General features: G+C 44.5%; 1 protein-coding gene across 8 annotated transcripts in view; it reads left to right on the top strand.

Moving 5' to 3' along the window:
• The window catches only part of RTEL1 (regulator of telomere elongation helicase 1), a 128,800-nt gene that overhangs the window by 108,277 nt on the left and 764 nt on the right, over positions 1–19,759 (top strand). For 4 of the 8 annotated variants that reach the window (XM_084854445.1, XM_084854443.1, XM_084854444.1 and 1 more), the window contains 6 exons: positions 877–1,084; positions 2,200–2,337; positions 2,699–2,812; positions 7,609–7,854; positions 11,968–12,165; positions 13,999–14,142. In XM_084854445.1, the coding sequence (XP_084710571.1) occupies positions 877–1,084; positions 2,200–2,337; positions 2,699–2,812; positions 7,609–7,854; positions 11,968–12,165; positions 13,999–14,142 (1,048 nt within the window). Of the gene's footprint in view, positions 1–876; positions 1,085–2,199; positions 2,338–2,698; positions 2,813–7,608; positions 7,855–11,967; positions 12,173–13,998; positions 14,143–15,390; positions 15,495–15,536; positions 15,804–19,759 lie in introns of all 8 variants that reach the window. The other 4 variants (XR_014790777.1, XM_084854442.1, XM_084854446.1 and 1 more) reach the window with 4 other exon arrangements.

Below are 19,759 nucleotides of genomic sequence, written 5' to 3'. Positions count from 1 at the left end.
GAGTGTGGGAATAGGCTCAGAGGAAGCATTCTCTTCATCAAATCCTCAACCTAGATAATTATCCCTGAAGTTATTGTCGTGGTGGTGGTGTGTAGGGTATTTGACTTAGAGGCAGAGGGCCACCAAGAACACACTGGGCTGGTTTGTACAGTGTGTGCCGATGGCCCTTTTGAATATTCAACACCTGGCCATGGTTTGTCGTGAGAACCCTGGCAGTGGGGTTGTGCGAGGTATAAACAACCCTCACATAACCCAACAACAGAACATGGGTTATGTGCGGGTTGTTGAACCTTCATGCAACCCCGCCACCCGGGTTCACACGACATTATGAGCCGTGTCCAGGCGTTCGATATTCAGATGTATTTATTTAAGCCATCGGTGCATGCCCGATGACTTTTGAATATTCAAGCCGCAGCTGTGGCTTGGTGTGTCATCTGAAACCGGTGAGAGTGGATAGTTGGCATGGTTTATAAACCATCCACAAACCTTAAACAGTCCATGGGTTCATTAACCATGGCAACAACCTACCTTCGCTGAGTTCAGACGCCACACCACAGTCACAGCTTGAATATTCAAAATAGCTGCCTGCCCACACCACAGCCCACCATGGTTTAAATAAGCCATGGTGGGTGGCTTGATTGTGCAAAGCGGCCTGCTGTCTCTGAGCCCAATCTCCCCCCTCCCCTTGATTGCTTCAGAGGAGAAGGGAGAACTCAGCCCTCCCTGCATCCCTAAATTGATTGCTATGGGGATGGAAGTAGGATAAGAGGAAGTGTGTTAAAGGGATTTTATCATTTGCCTTGCTCTCTTGTCTTTTCCTCTCTCTCTCTCTCTCTCTCTCTCTCTCTCTTTCTTTCTCATTTTTAATTACAACAGGCTGGTAAAGTCCCAGATCCCTCAGAGCCCCCAAAAGCTAGGGCTGCAGCTTTCATTGCAACAGTGAAGCAATCCCTGAGCCAGCTGAGTTTTGACACATTCTCAAGGGCCCTCCAGCAGTACAAGAATACAAATGACTTCAACACTATGTTATCACAGATGACTGCACTTTTCATGGAAGACCAGAAAAAGCACGTTCTGCTGCGAGGTACTGGGCATCTGCTACTTTTCTTGCATGAAGTACTATGATTGTAATTAATGAAAGGGCTGCAGCATTCCCCTTACTACCATTTTTGCACAGTACAATGCAGAAAACTTAAATTGGTGCTGGTCGCATTTGCATTTTTTTCTTCAGCTGTATAAACATGGAACTGGCTGTTTTGGGCTTGTTAAGGAAGAAATCAAAGCTGTGCTTTGTCTGAGATTGCAGTACCACAGATATACAATTGTACAATTTACTTGCTTAATCCTACTTGTACTGAGATGCATTTTCTTCATGCTTGATTATACAGGGGAGAAATCCTGTTTTGTGCAATACAGCCGTGTTACAACTGAAACCTACTTAACTGTGGAGGGTTATGTGGTGGTAATTTTGGGCCAGTGCGTGTAATTTAAGTATTCCTTGTACTGCTCTGAAAACATAAAATAAGTGCTAAATATCCCCCCCTCCCCTTTTGTAGGACCATTCATCTCCCACAGAGGTTATGGGGAGTATTCAGTGTATTTCAGGGGGGATGGGAAAATTAAAAGAAATTTCATGTTACCTTTAAATACATGGTGGCCAGAGAATTTTTTTAATTAATTCATTTTTTTCGACCAAAAGAAAGAAAGGCTGCCACTAGTTCAAGCAGCAGCTTGGCTGCTCCAGGCCACACCACATTCCTGGGACGCAATGCCGCATCGTGAGGTAGCGTCATTCACAGGGATGTTCTATCCCAGGAGCACACCATGCTGCCACTTAGAACCATAGAGCTGGAAGGGGCCATTTATGCCATTGAGTCCAACCCCCTGCTTAGCGAAGGAGCGGCAAGACCTTTCGGTTGTTGCAGGATGGGGGGAGAGAAAGCTACTGTATATATAAACACACAATGACTTCTTTTTTCGGTGTGCCTATCCCCTGAAGATTAATGCAATCTTTGTGTGGCATTTCCACCTCCTCCCCCTGAAAATCCTATGAAAGTATGCTGGGACAAATATTTTGGCCTAGCACAAAAATATATATATTGAGGAATAAAATTTCTAAGAACATAGAGGTGCCTTGACAGTGTCTGCGTAAATTTCCACTCGAGACTTAACCTTTCTTCTCCTTCTTCTTCTTGCAAGAATTTTACCAGTTTGTTCGGCCACAGCACAAAAAGCAGTTTAACGAAGCTTGTTGTGGCTTGACCGGAGTGGGCTGTGGCTACAAACCTGAGCACAGCCTTCTGCGGGAGGAGAGGCTGCTGCTGGCCAAGAACAGAGGTGAGATAAGCCTTTCATGTGAGGAACTGGCAGCCCTGGCAAAGTTTCTGGCTCTCTGAGTATATTTTCAGGCAAGATCAGGAGGCGATCCCTTCTCCTGGGATGGGAGACAAGGAGGCAGTGACAACTTCTTCCCAAGGGAGGGGCTTCCTCCTCTAACAAAGTTCTTTCTCCTATTCCTGAGAAAAGAGATTTCTTAAAAGATTTTAAAAAGAGATTTAAAAAGTCATGTTAAGATATAAGAATAAGATCACATTGCTAAGACTTAATTAGGCGGGGGGGGGGCATTGCCCCTGATGTGTTTTCAGTATCCCCTACCTTCACTTAATCAGTATCTGTGTCTGGTTCTCTTTGATATTAGAAAAGGAATGTGAGAAGAAAACCACCTTTTTGGAGAATTCATCTGGTCAGCTTGACTCTGAGCAGCATTTAAACAAAGGAGGACCCCACCTAACGTCCAGGTCAGACGCCACAGGTATGCTTTTCATAGAGAAAGAATATAAGAACATTTTCATGCAGAAGAACATAAGAAGAGCTGTATTGGATTAAATCAGAGGTCCATCTAGTCCAGTATTCTTTTTGTACAGAATGATAATGGTGGTAGAGGTAGAAGTAGTTTTCAGTTTCTGTGTACCACCAGAATAGGAAGCACAGCATGTGATGGTTTCGAAAAGAAAGAAGGCTGTCCCTTGAGCTCAGGCCACACCCTCGCAGAATCGTTGGGCTGAGGTTAGAAACAGGAGGTTTTCTCAGTGTGGTTTTTCTGTAAAATACTTCTGTACGAGAATAAAAGAAATGACACACATGCTGTCATCCCCCCCACACACACATGCTGTCATCCCCCCCCCACACACACACACAAGGGAATATAAGCATTCTGCTGCAAGTTATTCTTACCCTTCTGACCTTTTCTCCTGCATGTAGTCACAGAAGTTAAGAGCTCATTTTAAAGGTTAAGAAATTGTAGGTGCGTGTGAACTTTCACCATTTCTGAGTGAGGACATGGAAACATTTCTTTAGTCGCCTTGAATGTTGGTCAAGAAAGAAGGGCACGTCTGATGTTGAGCAATAAACTAAGTACTTTAGTGAGTGGCTTATTTACATTTTTACTATGGCTTATTTACATTTTTACTATCATTCAGCGCTGTCTAATAGGATGACTTTTGTTTCCTAGGAAACATTACACATTCTTCAACAATGAGGTTTTTTTCCCATCTTTTCCATTGGTGTCTATTATTAGAAAAAAACTTGTAGAGAGATGGGGATAGAATGAAGGGACCATAGCTCAGTGATAAAACACATGATTTGCATGCTGCTGCCAGGTGCAATCCTTGGCATCTCTATGTAAGGCTGGAAAAACTCTGGCCTGAAATTCTGGAGAGCTGCTGCCAGTCAGTGTTAACAATACTGGGCTTGATGGACCAAGGATCTAACTCAAGATAAGGCAGTTTTTAAAGTTCTGCTTTGTGGTCTCAGTGCATCACACAGTTGGGTTCTGCGCCTGCATGAAGCCTCGATTCGGGAAATTTCTATAGCTGAAGATTGTTTTGGTGGGAACCCTCCCCTAAAGTCCTACTGCGCATGTCCCAGTGGGTTCCTGCCTGGTCCCTCAGTTCTCTTTCTACCGCCTTGCTGGTTGCCCAGTAGGGAATTTCATCCATCAAAGTGTTTCTTCTAGTATAGTTGCTGCAGGTTGTCATTTAGTTGTCATTTGCTTGTCATCTTTTTCTTTCTTTCTAATCCTGTCATTTTTCTCTCTCTGTATAACGCCCCCCCCCCCGGTAGATTAGTTAGTTTTCGGGATTCATGCTCTCTGACCACGGTGGGGTAGGGACCCTGAAAGCACCCTTCCATAAGTGGAAACAGTCATTCAACCCTCAGAAAAAGAAGAAGAAAAAGAAAGATTCTAAGAAATCACATGACTCGGTTCCGAAGTGCTCAACACCACCTCCTCCACCATGCTTGGATTTACCTATACCAACATTGCCGGTGTCGGTACCAATGTTGGCACTGGTAACAGAAGTACTAGAAGAAACATGGCCTTGACTTTGGAGGGGAAATCAAAGACCCTTCACCAGTTTGAGACAGACAGTCCTCAGGCCCAAATAGTAGAGTGCCTCCCTGACACCTCAAGGGAATGACACACCAAAAAGACTCTCCTGATTCCCTCCAATCCGAGCGCTCTGAAAGGTGGAGAGAGAGAGAGAGAGGGAGGGAGTATGACAGAGACAGGGACAGATCATGGTGCACTGTGCAAGATTGGGACAGATATTCCGATTGGTCTTTACCGATACGCAGAACTTATTACTGCAACTGGTAATTTCATAGGGATCGAGATGCATATTTTGATCGAGCAGGGTATTTGGGAGGAACATCTCCCCAGTACCAACTGCCACCATCGGCCACTGTGTCCTGTCCTCCTGTGGACACTATTTTCTTGGCACCTCCTCCAGTACCTCCAAGGTGTACATCACTAAACCAAGCTCATTCACCTTCCAACTTTGATTGGTGCCACATTCATACCTGTATCATCAAGGAACCCATGGATAAACAGGAAAAACCGTTTTAGGCAGTGGCCATTTTGCTTTCTCCCTGTAACTTGTAACTGAAGAGGTCCTGAGCCTGGGCTGGGTGACCAGCCAGATGGGCGATTAATAAATTTAATAAATAAATAAATAAATCACCACTGAAACTTGATTCCCCGTGCTCTAATGAGAAGATTGGTACTACACTCGTATTTGTATCTTCAAGGAACCCATGAATGGACATTTGACAACAGAATACCTGTGAGCAATGGGATCGCTTCTGGAGCCCGTTGTTACTTCACCTGATAGGTCTCTACCACTGGTCGCTGTTATGGTGCAGTAGATGCAAGTAGACAGACAGCTCGATCCCAAGACATCCCCTTGGTCTGGGAAAGATTACCACTCAGACTCAACTTCTTATTAATCAGTTCCCCTCCCCACCATCTCCTCTCTGGATGATGCTTAGTGCACCCAAGACATAGCCTCCCATCAGAGGATTTGAGGGCATTTTACAGATCAGATCCTAAGAATGGCTCAGTCACTGCTTGTCGATACACAACAACCCAGCAAGAGACTACAAGGTCCTGTCTTTGATGCAGTGTATACCGAGGCTTCAGCACCAGTGGCAATTCCCTTTTTGCTAACTTTGTTACAGACAGTTAAGCACTCTTGGAGAGCACTCTCATCAATGACTCCAAGCTTGAAACACCTGTACCGAGTGAAATCACTGTACCGAGTCCAAGAGAACGATGCAGGTTTCCTTTTTATGCACCCCCAGCCTAATTCTATTATAGCAGAGTCCTCCTTGGATCACTATCAAAAGATTTGTGCATCATCTGCAGAGAAGGAGGGTCGTAGGCTTGTCTTACGGGGATGCAGGACCTGTTCATTGGCAGCATTGGGGCTTCAAGTAGCACACATTATAGACTTGATGTTCAAGCCCAAGAGGGCTGCAAGTTTGGTCGTGCCATCCTGTCCTCGCTGCTTCGGTGAGACACCAGCATTCACCAGCTGGCCTCCAGTAAGTCAGCTTGTCAATCACCCGTATGTGTGATGCAGGCAGACCACTGCCCAGAAGATGGGGATGATGCAGCAGACCACCTATAAGCCTCACTGATTATATCACCAGCAGCTTCTGTACCAGCTCAGACAACAGACGGACTGCAGTTTCCATGCTCTGCAGCAGCATAGAAGACAATTTTTGACTAGCTGTTTCCACCAGTCCTGTGGGAAATTGGAACGCACTCCTAAACGACAGTTTTGACTCAGCCCTACTATCTCTTCATCCCTCTACCTCTCCTCCTCTGTTTGGAACTCTCCTGGCTCATTTTCTTCTGAATTGGGCTGCAATAACCTCAGACTCTTGGGTTCTGACCATCATCCAGCAGGGATACCTCATAGAGTTCCAGACCCTTCCTCCAGTTCAGTATTGTGAGAGTTACACAGCCATCAGATGTCCTCTGAGTCAAAACGGAGTCCCTTTTGGGAAAGGATGTTATCCAACGCATTCTCCCTTATTGTACCGACAATAGGTTCTTCTTCCAGTACTTCATGATACCGAAGCAAGACAGGGGACTTCACCCGATACTGGATCTCAGGGACTTAAACAACTTTATACAGCCATGCTGGTTACTATATTACCTCTTCTTTGCCACGGGGTGTGATTTGTAGCCACCTGTCTCAAAGATGCATACTTTCATATCGTGATAACACCTTGCACCAGAGATACTCATGCTTTGTCATTGGCTCCAACATGTGGCACTCAGTGCAATACACTGGATAGCCCCCACACCCGTGCTGGCTTTCTACCTTCATAAGTGTTTTTTTTTAAAAAAATTGTGTTTTACCTGGAAAACTTTGTTGTTACTGGGAGAAGGTGGGGAATTTATTTATAGTTATTTATTTACAGTTACGTACTGTGAGTAGGGAGGAAGAAGTTGACTGCCCTGGCTTCCTCACCCTGTTGCTAAACGTACACAATTTCTTAGCTCACTTGTTTGCTGACACTTGGTTACCTGTAATTAGTTCTTTGAGTGGTCATCTGTGCATTCATACAACTCAGCCACCATCCCCACTTCAGTATCGATGTCAGTGTTGGGTACCAAGGTGTGATACCCACCCACAGATTTGAGGCCATACTAGGCAATCTCAAGGAACTGAGGTACTGGGCAGGAGCCTGCTGGGACATGCACAGTAGGACGGTGGGGGAGGGTTCCTGCCAAAATGATCCTCAGCTGTAGAAGTTTCCCGAATCAAGGTTCTGCGCAGGTGCAGAGCCACGTGTGAATGCACAGATGACCACTCAAAGAACTACAGTTACAGGTAAGCAACCTGCCTTTCCTTTGACATTGCCTCATGAAACCAAATCTGCAGGATAGTTTTGCACCTGAGACTATTGTGCAAAAGTCTGTACATTGTATACCTGCAGAGTGCCACAGTTCGCTTGTGTAGTGCTACATCTTTATCTTCCTGATGTGAGGAGCAGTGTTGGCATCAGGTTGTCTCATCCAGAGCATTCTTTAGTATTTTGTAAATGTTAGGATAACCTACTTAGCTTCTTACCTTTTTTCCAAGTTTTTTGAAAATACCAAGGAACGTATCACTCTCCATCCTGTCTTCAGCTGTTTCAGAGCAGTAGCAACAAATAATACTAACAACAACAACAACAGAACATACATGCATAAAGGATAAGGATACAAGTCACCCCACGCTGTCTTTATGTGCCCTGTCTTGTGCTTTTTCTCAGGAGGAAACTGTGCCCATGTGATGGATGACCCCTCCAAGAAATCATCCAACTCTCTGAGGGAGAGCCGCGACCAGATAATCCGGTCAGCCTATCTGAGCGACCTCAAGATGGCTCTGGACAAAAGCAGCTTCAGCAGCTTCTTTTCAGCACTGTCGGCATACAAGAAGACGGATGACTACAACGCCATGGTGTCTGTGGTGGCAGCCCTCACCACAGAAAAGCCAGAACATTTTCATCTGCTACAAAGCAAGTCCCTGCCTGCTCATTTTTCATGGTGGTTTGCTGGCCATATAGCCACATTCTTCCCACTCAGGTGTAAAAGTAAAGTGTGTGTAAAGAAGCGGGATTAACTTGGTGGCAAATAACACATGGGGCTGTTTATTTCTAAACCTGCTGCCTCAGCGCAGGCCACCAGAATCTTTGATTTGGCCGGGGGGGGGGGGGGGGGGCGGGCGTGTTACAGCCAAATATCCACTCTGATTTATGCGGCTCACATTGAAGTGAGCTAGTTATATTATTTCTTTATTGGGGGCATTTTTACCTCATTCTTCAGCTGAAAAAGGCTCCCAGAGTGGCTTACAAAGATGAATATTAAGACTGTCTGTGCCCTCAGGCTCACAATCTGTAAGACATGACACAAAAGGAAAAGGGATTGGGATTAATATTGGGATTATATTAGGTCTATATTATTAGGTCTGCTACGAATGGAAACTTCCACTGTTTCCCATTTTCAAAAATCACCATGTTCGTCATTCAGAATTTCAAATTTAAATTCAACTGGATAACTTTAACACTGTGTAAGCTTGGGCACTGGGCTGTATCCAACAGCGTCATTCCGCAAACTCAAGATAGTGCTAGCAGACCTCTGCCAAATCTTTCCGTTGCACAAGCGCTTCTGCTTTAAGCTTGCACAACTGGTTATGTAAGTGGTTTTGTAACTGGTTGCACATCTGCTCTCACAACCAGTTGCGCAAGCGTAACTTCAGCTGGGTTCTCCTGTTGCACCTAGTTTGGAGCCTAGTTTCTAGTAGCGCAACATCATTTGCGCTAGCATAATGACACAGTTGGAAACCTCCCTTAGATTTTAATTTGAGCTTCCATAAAAAAAGTTTTCATTTTTGCTTGTGACCCAGTGAGAACCCTGACAGATGCTTTCTGTCTCAGCAACTTGGGCCAACCTGTCAGAAATGTATTGCCTTAAATAATTAATTTTTTGAAAGGTCCTGTTGTCCATTTCTCAATATGTACAAGTGTTTTTCCTATTGTTCGAAAATCATAAGACATTTAGGGCGCAGTCCCATTGGATCCACCCTTTGTACTCATAAGCCTCCAAACCCGGAGGTGTACAAGAGTGCAATGCAAAGCAGGAGGCACCTTACACCTCCCGTTCTGCATTTTAGCCAGAAGAGCGATTTCGCCCGTCTGTCAGCAGCTTCAGGGAACGGGGAGAATGAAGCTGGGGTGGCCATAGGATTTCTCATATGGCTGCTGCCCCACCCCCCGGAAACTTTTCCCCATCTCTGCACACACTTTTGCAAGTGCAGAGAGGCAGCTGGCGCAGTTCTGTCTGCACTGGCTGTGTGGGGGAGAGGGCAGGGAGGACAGTTTCCTGGTGCCGACCTTGGAGCCCTGTCTATGAGCTCGGACCCAGAAAACCACACAATCCTATGTCCCCCAGACTCTGTGTAGGGGATATAGGATTGCTTCCTCAAACACATCTTTTCTATAAGTAATGATCTGAATATATTGTTTTGTTTGCTAGCATCCTTTGCAAGGTATGATAAAAAATAAAGCCCAGACCTTTACAAATTAGGCTGTGTAACTCCCCACAACTCCTTAGGAGTGATTGCTATTTGTTTGCAATGCAGGGACAGCACGTCTAATCACAAACACTTCTACTGTCTAAACTATATCAGATTCTTGTGGATGCCTTACCACCTAGCCCTAATAACTCATCCAGTAACAAGGAGAACAAATGATTGGTCAAAGTTGTTGAAGGAAACATTGTGTTTTTTTAAAATAAAAGGAGAAACTCTGTGGATTCCACTTCTATGCTAATTAAGGATTCTTAAAATGTAACGTCTAGTCACTGAGCTACCTATCACGCAGAGCCTTTCCCTTTGGCCTATTCATTTGGTATAACTGTTGAGGTGGCCATATCAGAATGAATTACGATAGGTTTTCCTAATGCCTTATTGAATGCCTTAAGCACTGTTACATTCATAATGATTTATATTGGAAACTTTTGTCCAGTCTTCATAAAGACAAGTTTATACTACTTTCTTTTGAGTGTCATTTGTCCAAACCTAGGTTCAGAAGTTTTAAGCACGAGAGCTGGGAAGACACCCAAGTCCTTTAACTTGGGTTTTAGGCTAAAATCTTATACCCATTTACTGGGGAATAAGTCCAATTGCACTCAGTGAGATTTAATTCTGAGTAGACAGGCATGGGATTGCATTCTTAGGACACAATCATAAGAACATAAGAAGAGCTATGCTGAATCACACCAAGGGTCCATCTAGTCCGGCATTCTGTTCACACAGTGGCCAACCAGCTGCCCACGGGAAACCCACAAGCAGGGCATGAGTGCAACAGAACCCTCCCATCCATGTTCCCCAGCAACTGGTGTACATAGGCTCACCACCTCTGGTACTGGAAGTAGCACACAGTCACCAGAACTAGTAGCCACTGATAGCCTTTTCCTCCAGGAATTTGTCCAACCCCCTTTTAAAGCCATCCATGTTGGTGGCTATCGCTACATCCTGTGGTAGCAAATTTCATAGTTTAACTATGTGCTGTGTGAAGAAGTCTTCCTTTTATCTGTCCTGAAACTCCCACCAATGCGCTTTATAGGATGATCCCGGGTTCTAGTATTTTGAGAGAGGGAGAGAAATGTCTCCCTATCCACATTCTCCACACCATGCATAATTCTGTACACCTTTATCATGTTTCCCCTTACCCTCCTTTTTCCTAAGCTAAACAATCCCAGCTGTTGTAACTTTCTCTCACAGGGGAGATGCTCCAGCCCCTTGATCATTTCAGTTGCCCTTTTCTGCACTTTTTCCAGCTCTACAATATCTTTTTTTAGGTGTTTAGACTGCAAAAAGGTGTAGAACGCACAGCATGCCCCAGCCAGCTGGGAATCATAGGTCTTTCTTCTGTTTAAATATGCACAGGATTGCACCTTTGGGGAGCAATCCTGTGTCCCCTAGACAGTGTCTGGGGGACATAGGAGTTTTTGGTTTCTGGGCTCTGACCTCGAAACCAGAGCTCCGACCTCAGAGCCCAGAAACCGCACTCTCCTCCCCCACCCCTTCAGAGCTGGGACATTTTTCTCCATGCTGGCTACATCTCTGCCCTTGGAGATGGGGAAAGGGGGGCAATCCTGGGGTGGGGAGAGAAGGAGACTGCAGAAGCCGCATTACACAGCTTCCTATGCTCCGCGTGGCCTCCCCACCTCCTACTCCAAGGCTTCCTAGCTAGACAGGCAGAATCGCCTGTCTAGCCAGAAATGAATGGTGGCTGGAGCACGGAGGCAAGGATCCCCTCCGTGCTCCAGTACCCTCCATAGGATTGTGCCCTTATTTGCTTAATCACAACTGAAGCTGTGTAAAATTAACAGTGTCTTATTTTGTAGAGAAGTTCAAGAGGGAAAAGTAGGGGGTGGAAATAGACTATACAATTCCAGTTGCAAATCAGCTTTCAAGACTTGCCCCTAACAATGAGTTCATACCTGAGGTTCAAAAATTACATCTTTACCATCCAAAAACAATGCCAGAAAAACAGTTTCTAAACAAAAATCAAAAACATTTTTGATTTAACAATGCCGTTTTTCTCTTTTTATTCTAAAAAATGATGCAGAATATTTACTCTGAAATTGGAGATGTAGCAAACATTGGGAAGTATATAGTATCTTTGGTTTCTGACAAAATTCAGCATCAGAGTACCAAACTAATCATAAGGTGCCCCAATCCAGAAATCAGAACAATAGTTCTATTTATTTCTTTATTTTTTAATTTACTTGTTACATTTCTGTGCTGACATATAGCCGAAGCTCCCTGGCAGTTCACAGCAATGTAATATAATCTACTTCACCATTGTGTGCATGTATAGCTAGGCTTATTTCTTCATTCCCAAAACAAACGTCTTCGAAGTCGGATGCTCCTGACTTTAGTAGAGCCACGGTGATTAGAGACCGGAACAGGCAGAAGATCGTGACCAGGGTTCTTTTCTTTCTGACCTTTTTTAAAACTTTAAATTTTGAAGTAAGATATATCCCCTTTTTCTTCAAACTCCCTGGCTTATAACAAGCTAGCTCTAATTACGTGTGCATGCCATGTTTGTTGTTTCTGTGTGCAGGGTTCTCCATGTTTGTGCGCCCTCATCACAAGAACCAGTTCAGGCAGCTGTGCAGAGACCTGACTGGAATGAGTTGCCCCTGTGAAAGTGAGGAGGTTCTGCTGCCAGCACAGGAGAGGCAACCTCTTGATTTGGGAGGCTCGTGCTGCACTGTGGAAGAGAGTGAAAGTCAGGATAAAGCTGCCAGCCCAACACCAGGTTTGGGGTGCTCATTTTGCTAGCATTTCCATGCTCACTTTACAGTGTAGCTCGCCTTTAATTTGAGGGTGCATTTCAGATCAGTTAGGTGGGGAGCTTCACACAAGAACCATCTCCACGTGATGTTTTTCTAAGATACATTTGTGTGTCATTAACCCTGTCTGTCTATATTGTGGAGCAGTATGATATAAACCCCAGTAAGGCTGGAAACAGGCAATAGCTTATAGAGAGCTGAAAGTGGTTTGAGAGTTGCTTCACTTCCCCAAGCATGTGTACATACGTTTCTTTTGCCACAGTGTCACCTCTGCTGAAAAAGGGTTTGGAAATCTTGACCCTTTGGGATGGAATTCTGAATTCCTATCTAGCAGCTCTACACAATTAAAATACTCCCCTTCAACTGTGTAGCTCCCTTTCCTTAGGCAAGCTTTCTGTTCATTTGTCTCAGAGCACTCCTCAACAAGCATCTGTTTACTAAACCAGGGCTAAATAGGCTGGGAGATGGTCTTTCCCTCCCTCCCCAAAGAAATCCGTTCTAGATTTGTCTTCTTTCCCTGCAGCAGCTCTGTGGAGTTGGCACAAAACATTTTTTTTTTTTTGATGTGGGAACTGGGGGTGAGAAAAAATGAGCCAGTTGCAAGGGAGGATACTGTATTTTTTGCAAATTCTGATATAAACCGACCTGATCTGTACCTCGCGATTACCGTGTGGATCAGAATGCTGTTATCCTTTGCATTTTTCACTTCCCTAAATTTTATCATGCAGTTCTCAGCTCATAAATGTATATACAAATGCATATTTTATGATAAAATATGCTTAGAAATGCATACTTTGAGATAAAATACATTCAGGAATGTGTATTTTGTGAGCAAGTACTTTCAAAACACTTGTTTAAATATGAATGTTCATGTGGATTTTGTTTAAGTCTGAGATATCTGCAGACCTTGCCTCTGTGCATTTTTATTGTATTTTCATTTAATGTATTGTTATATATAATGGTATGATTTTAAATTGTTGTCTACCCTTAGTGCATGGGTGGACGACCCACAGGCTGCATGAAGCCCTCGGGGGGGGGGGGTCCCCTGCAGCCTGCAGATGCCACAGGTGCCCGTATCCCAAATTCCCCTCTCCACAACTCTTTTTTCCTTTGTGGGCCTAAAATTGACATTTTGCTGCTCTAGCCGCCAAATGCTTATGTTTTCTCTTTGAAGAATAACATTACTGAGAGGGCTGGAGTATGGAGGGCTGGAGCAACTTCTGCCTTTCTAGCTGACTGCATTCCATGATTCCTCTCAAGTAGAGAAGAGGTGGTCAAATTCTGTGGTTTCTCTTTCAATAATGTTATTCCTCAGAGATAAAGCACATAGTATGGCTGGCTAGAGCAGTCAATTCTCCTCTCCCAGCAAGGAGAGGAAAGCCTTCCCTGCCCAGGAAGGGAAGGTTTAAGATCCTGATCCCCCTGTGGAGTGGATAGGTAAGGGGGGAGTCGGGGGTGGGGAGTGAGTGAGTGAGTGAGTGTGTGTGTGTGTGTGTGTGTGTGAGAGAGAGAGAGAGGGAGAGAGAGAGAGAGACTGAGAGTGGGGGAAGGCTATGTGTGTGTTTATATTTTTAGGGGGGAACTTTAACTTCAGCCCATCCCAGGGGGGAAGGGGGGGGCAGCCAACCACCCAACACTTCATGGGTCCTTGCGTACATGTTGTCCACCCCTGCCTGAGTGCATTGGCACTAGGACTGAAATTTCTAGATAAACGATGTGCAATAAATAAATAGAATAAAATCTATCTGTATGTGGTCGTGTGTGCTTTTTGATGTGTAATTGTGAAATATCCTTTGCAGGTTCGTCCAAGAGTGAGGCAGGAGAGAAAATCCAGAGAACAGCCCCTCCCATAAGCAACTTGAAACCACAGAAGACCAAGGGAGGTCCCAGCGGTTTACGAGCACCCACGGATCCTGACGCCTTACCCATCTCACCAGTGGGCGGTAGGTATATACAGGCCCGATGGAAGCCCTTACTTCTAAAGAAAGGATGCCCCGCTTATGTAGAAAATGCATTATGAATGCCATAGCTCAGTGGTAGAGCACCTGTTTTGTGTCCACCAGATCACAGATTCACTATTGAGCATCTCCAGTGGAAGGATTTCAGGCAGCAGGGCAAAGAAAGTCTTTGTTGCCTAAGGCCATGAATAACTGCTGTGAGTCAAAGGTAGACCAACCTTCTGCAACCTGGTGTCCTCCAGTGTGTTGGATTGTACCTCCCATCATTTCCCAGCCATGCTGACTAGGGATAATGGGAGTTGCAGTCCAACACACGTGGAGGGCACCAGGTTGGAGAAAGCTGGAACAGACAGTAGTGAAGTTGATGGATTAATGTCAGCTTCATATGTTTAGTTGTATGTTAGAAGGCGCACCGGGTTCACCACCTGCGGATCCAACCAAACTTTGAGAAGAGGGCACTTCCTTTAGTTAGCTTTTCTGTTCTTGCATTCTGCTTTCTTCCTGCAAATACATCCCTCCCTGTTTTTTTATATTGCCATTCATGGGTGTGACAGCTTGATAATTGTTCTTAAAAAAACTAGTGATTGTACTGCTTTTCAGGAAAAAGGGGGGGCATAGAATGAAAAGGTAAAGGAGGGATAAATTCTTCCAGGCCAGAATTAAGTGGTAGGCAGTAAATGGGCATTTATATCCACTTTGGGCCAGGCCACTCTTCCCTTGCAGTGTTCTTCCTTGTATATCAGCCGGAGGCTCTTGTACCTTTAGCTGATGGATGAAGCTGGGCAGTGTCCTCTCCCTTTGCTTCTACAGTCCCAGAGCAACTGGCAGTCGGAGCCAAGGAGGGGCTTTTTGGCAGGAAGTGTGGGAAATAAAGCTCCCTGTAGCTCCCTGTACTAGAATCTACTATTCTGCTATTCCTGCTTCTCTGGCTGATGGATGGGACCATGTTGGCCTTCCTCGTCCCATGATGTCCTTCCTTGGAGGTACAACTTCTCAGTGGCTCCTGGTGCCCTGGTTAGTGGCAGAGACCAGAGTGCGCTTCCCTTCAGCTCTGCAGTCCCAGGACAGCTGTAATATTGAAGGATATTAAGTCATGCAACATCAGTTGCATGCATTTCCTCTGTGTAAGAAGGCAGTGCTTGAACTGCAAAAAGATTGCTCAAGGTCAAAGAGTCCATCTCTTTTGAAGGTCAGCTTCTTGTTCCCTCTCTCCCTCTCTCTTTTCCATATTAGGAGGATTCCAGTGTGTTAAATGCAAATCTGAGCATAGTGTGCCTTTTAAATGCCAGTTGTGTGCCTTCACTTGTTGCAAAGCATGCTGGGAGAGTCTCTTAAAGGTTGGCTTCACTTTTCCAAGTTTTGTTTTCCTCTTCTCTCAGAACAGTGTTGTCTGAAGGATGATTCCATGTTCTGTAGTTTGGCAGTTACAACAGAGCCTTTGCAGTATTGTAGAAGAGCCATTCTTTAATTTCCCTGCCTTCAAAGATGAGTGACTTGCACATTTTACAATCTGTTTTCAGCTGAGATGCTGTTACATTTTTTTTTCCTCTCAGAAACTGTCATTTGCCTGTTCTTTGCAGCCACAGGGTTCTCATCACATGAAAGGCAGTCCGCAGGCAGTCAGACAAAGGCCGAGTCTTCAGAAGGTACAGGTGGCATTTGGCCAGTCAGCTTTATTCAGAGGATTACCTTGCAGAGGATTTCAGTGCACAATTTTCCATGACACCAGCTTATATCCTGGTTTGAAGTACATGAGTCAGCTTTCACGTTACATTTTCTACTGGTTAGGGCAGCAAACTTTAATCAGTTAATCAGTTTAAACTGTTTGAAGATTCTGCTGAAAAGGGTTTAAAAAAAAAACACCCAAAACGTGAAATTTTGATCCAAAGGGCGGGGGAGACACCTCCACAGATCAGTTCCACAATTAATTGCAGAGAGAGACAATTTAATGAGCTAAGCAGCCAACGGTGGCTTCTACGTAGGCAAGTGAAATTCTTCCCCGGGTCCTGTGACTTTTTCAGTTATGAAACAATATAAAAAGCAGCATACAACAAGTATGCAACACATTTTTACTCTGTTCACTACCACCCATACAAACTAAAATGTTTAAAATACAAAACATTTCAACATGTTATTCACAAAATGATATTCTTACTGTGAGACAGAAAGTTACAAATCTGATCACCAATATACGTAGTGAGTAATGGATTCCAGTGACCAGCTGAATTTCAGACTTGCAGCCTTCTTCAGTGGCATTAAATGACAAAGCGTGGGTTACCTGCTCCAGAGTAGAATCATACTCAGGCCTGCAGACATTTACAGTCATGTCCTTCAAATAAAGTTAATACATTTCCATTACTCTGTGTATAAATCTTAATTGCAGTGCCACCCCTATGTAAAAACACTATGGGATGACCCGCATATGGTAATTAATTGTATATTTCTTTAAGCAAACGTATAATGGTAAATGCTAAACTCTCCAGACTCTCTAAAGTGGAGGAAAAGGTTGATCTAATTACAATTCCTGATATTTGGATGCAAGTCTGTGAATACAGGTTCAGAAAATGTCAATTACATAAACTGGTATTAATATGTATTATATTTAAATTGCCACACAGAGATTGCATTGACCCTTAAAAGTGTCCATCAAAAAAAATAAAAATAAAACTGCTATTGGTGACAATGGCAGCTTTCCTCCCAAGGCAAATAGCAGCCGCAAGAGATCAACCCCACCCACCTCAAGCTGCTATTTGGTAAACAAAAAACAAACATGCAAGGGTCAGTCATGTGCTCAGTGTCATGTCTTGTTTAGTTTCCTTGACCAAATACTATCCCAGAGTGAACAAATTCCCATTATGTGATTGATTGATTGATTGATTGATTGATTGATTGATAGGCCACTTCAGAGGGGAAATGCAAAGTTTGTGAAAGACTAGGACTGTGTGGCCAACTGAACAAAAACCCCAAAGGTAAAACCTTAATTTCTGGCTTCTTGCTTCTCTTTTGCAATCCGTTCAAGGAAACGAGAAAGCAAAAATTCTCTAAAGGTGTAACAGGTTAAGAAATGAACTTCCTCTGATTCTGGGTACAGATTACTGATTTCACTACTCTTCGTGTTGTTGCCTCTCCCCCCTGCCCCTCCCCCCATTATATCCGAGTCATATCCCTTCCCATCCAAGAAAACACCAATTGCTTTTTGTTGTATGTCCAAACTTCCTTCCTGCTTTGTCATGCATATTTTATAGGCATTTCCTCCTGCTTGTACCGCACTTGCCATTACAGGAAGGTGTTGTATATTTCCAAGAATCCTACAGACCCCTCTATCAAAAGCACTTTTTTATGCTCAAGAAGAGCATGAAACCTACACATTCCTCATTATATATAAACATCTACATGGGCTTTATGTTATTTCCTACATTTAAATGCATTCTCTGGAGAAAATGTAAGATGCATAAAAGTGTACTTCTACCATTATCAGGTCTGAAGGAGAGCTGGTTCCCAGGGCAGACGTTACGTTAACTGGGCTACAATTTCCTGGATCCCTATTTTAACATTGTCTGGCTGCTGTACAACCATCCTTGCACGAATTTGTCTATTCTAACATAAGCCAGCCTGAGTCCTGCCAACGCAACACTCTGTCAGGTGACTCAAAGAACCAGTGGCATGGCATCACCGCTGGGATCCTCTTTTGTCTCAGCAGCTACTTTCTGGGGAGGACAAAGCGAACTATGGAATTCGCTACCACAAGATGTAATGATGGTCACCAACTTGGACGGCTTTAAAAGGGGATTAGATGGATTCATGGAGGACAAGACTATCAATAGCTAGTAGTCGTGATGGCTGTATATTACATCCAGTATACATGCCTCTGTATACCAGTGGCCAGTATGCCAGTTGCTGTGGAACACAAGCCAGTTACATTCACATCCTCTAGTGAGCTTCCCATATGCATTTGGCTGACCTCTGTGCAAACATAATACTGGACTAGATAGGCCTTTGTTCTGATCCAGCACGGCTCTTATGTTCTTACAACATGAGAACAGGTACTTTCCTCCTGGGGCAGTTAGCAATGGCAGGAGGGGTGCTATCTCGATTGGGTTTGTGGCATGGAAGGAGAGGGGATTTAACCCTCTGCCAACACAGTGGCCCCAGTCTAAAGTAGCAGTCTTTTGTTGCTTATTCGGTCAGTCGCTTCCGATTCTTCGTGACTTCATGGACCAGCCCACGCCAGAGCTTCCTGTCGGCCATCACCACCCCCAGCTCCCCCAAGGTCGAGACCATCACCTCCAGAATATCAGCCATCCATCTTGCCCTTGGTCGGCCCCTCTTCCTTTTGCCTTCCACTTTCCCTAGCATCAGCATCTTCTCCAGGGTCTCCTGTCTTCTCATTATGTGGCCAAAGTACTTCAGTTAAAGTAGCAGTCTGCAACATAGTTAATATTACTTCTTCCTGGGCTCTGTGACTCACACATACGGATTATGTGCCTACACAGAACATCATTTGGAACATTCTAGAGCTGAACAAAGTTTAGGTGGGATTCCCTCCTCTGCGCATGCGCTGGGCATGGCTTCCACCTTCCTCTCAGTTCCTTCTGTTAGTCAAAGAGGCCATGAAGAAGAAGTACCAGTTGTTTACCGGGCATATGTGAACTCACACAATCCACTCTCCTCCCCACTTTGATGCCTTGCCTTCTTTTATTCCTCTGCTGTGGCATACTTGGAACTAAGAGGCAGGCAGGAGCCATGCCCAGAGCGTGTGCAGAGCAGTTGGGCAGGACTCCTGCCTAAACGCTGTTCAGCTCTAGAGTGTCCCAAACAACTGTTCTGCACAGGCACATAGCCCATGTGTGTGGGGTCACAGACAACCACTCGAAGAACCACAGTTTCAGGTAAGCATCCTGCCCATCTAGTTGGGCCCTTATTCTTTACAGTTCTAGACAAAAACTTGAAAACAGATGGGTGCCATGTAATCTCAGAAGGCAGAGCAGGACTCGACAGTCTTACAGGCCCCTTGCAACCTTACTAGTCTATGAGGGTTTCCAGAAGATGGAGCTTTAGTGCCTTGCAGAAGTCTTCATCCTTCCCACATAATAATTTCCTAGATTCTTCCTTTATGTCCCAATTGTTTCCAAGCTTTATATACTTCTTTTTTTTCCTTTCTCCAGTCACCGCCTAACTAGGGATGTATGAGAATTCTGTTTAGGTTCATTTTTACTTTGAATTTGCCCCATCCGCGAATGCGAGTGCAATTTTCTAGAAAAGCGTGCAAGTTCCCAAACTCACATTCGAAATGTGTGCACTGAAATGCAAACTTTTTTGGTTCGAAAAGAAAAAAAAAAGCTTTCATTTGGGAACAGGAGCGAGCCGAACCGCGCTCAGAGGTGAAAATAGGGACAATCTCAACGCGCGCGAACCTTACTGATTCTCCCGCTCCTAATCCTAACACACTACACATTTGTGCACACATCTGATGCTGGAATCAGAATACATTGTGCAATTCTTATGTTCAGATATGCTCCATATATTCAGCTCAGAGGCCATAGCTTGGATTCCAAAAGCTTACACAGCCGTAGACTGTTTCTTAAACAGTGTGAGGTGCTGG

Source organism: Heloderma suspectum, chromosome 4 (assembly GCF_057233095.1).
Source record: "Heloderma suspectum isolate Gila_16-S chromosome 4, 16-S_ref, whole genome shotgun sequence".
NCBI classification, from domain to species: domain Eukaryota; kingdom Metazoa; phylum Chordata; class Lepidosauria; order Squamata; family Helodermatidae; genus Heloderma; species Heloderma suspectum.
This window is presented reverse-complemented; position numbering and strand designations above follow the sequence as displayed.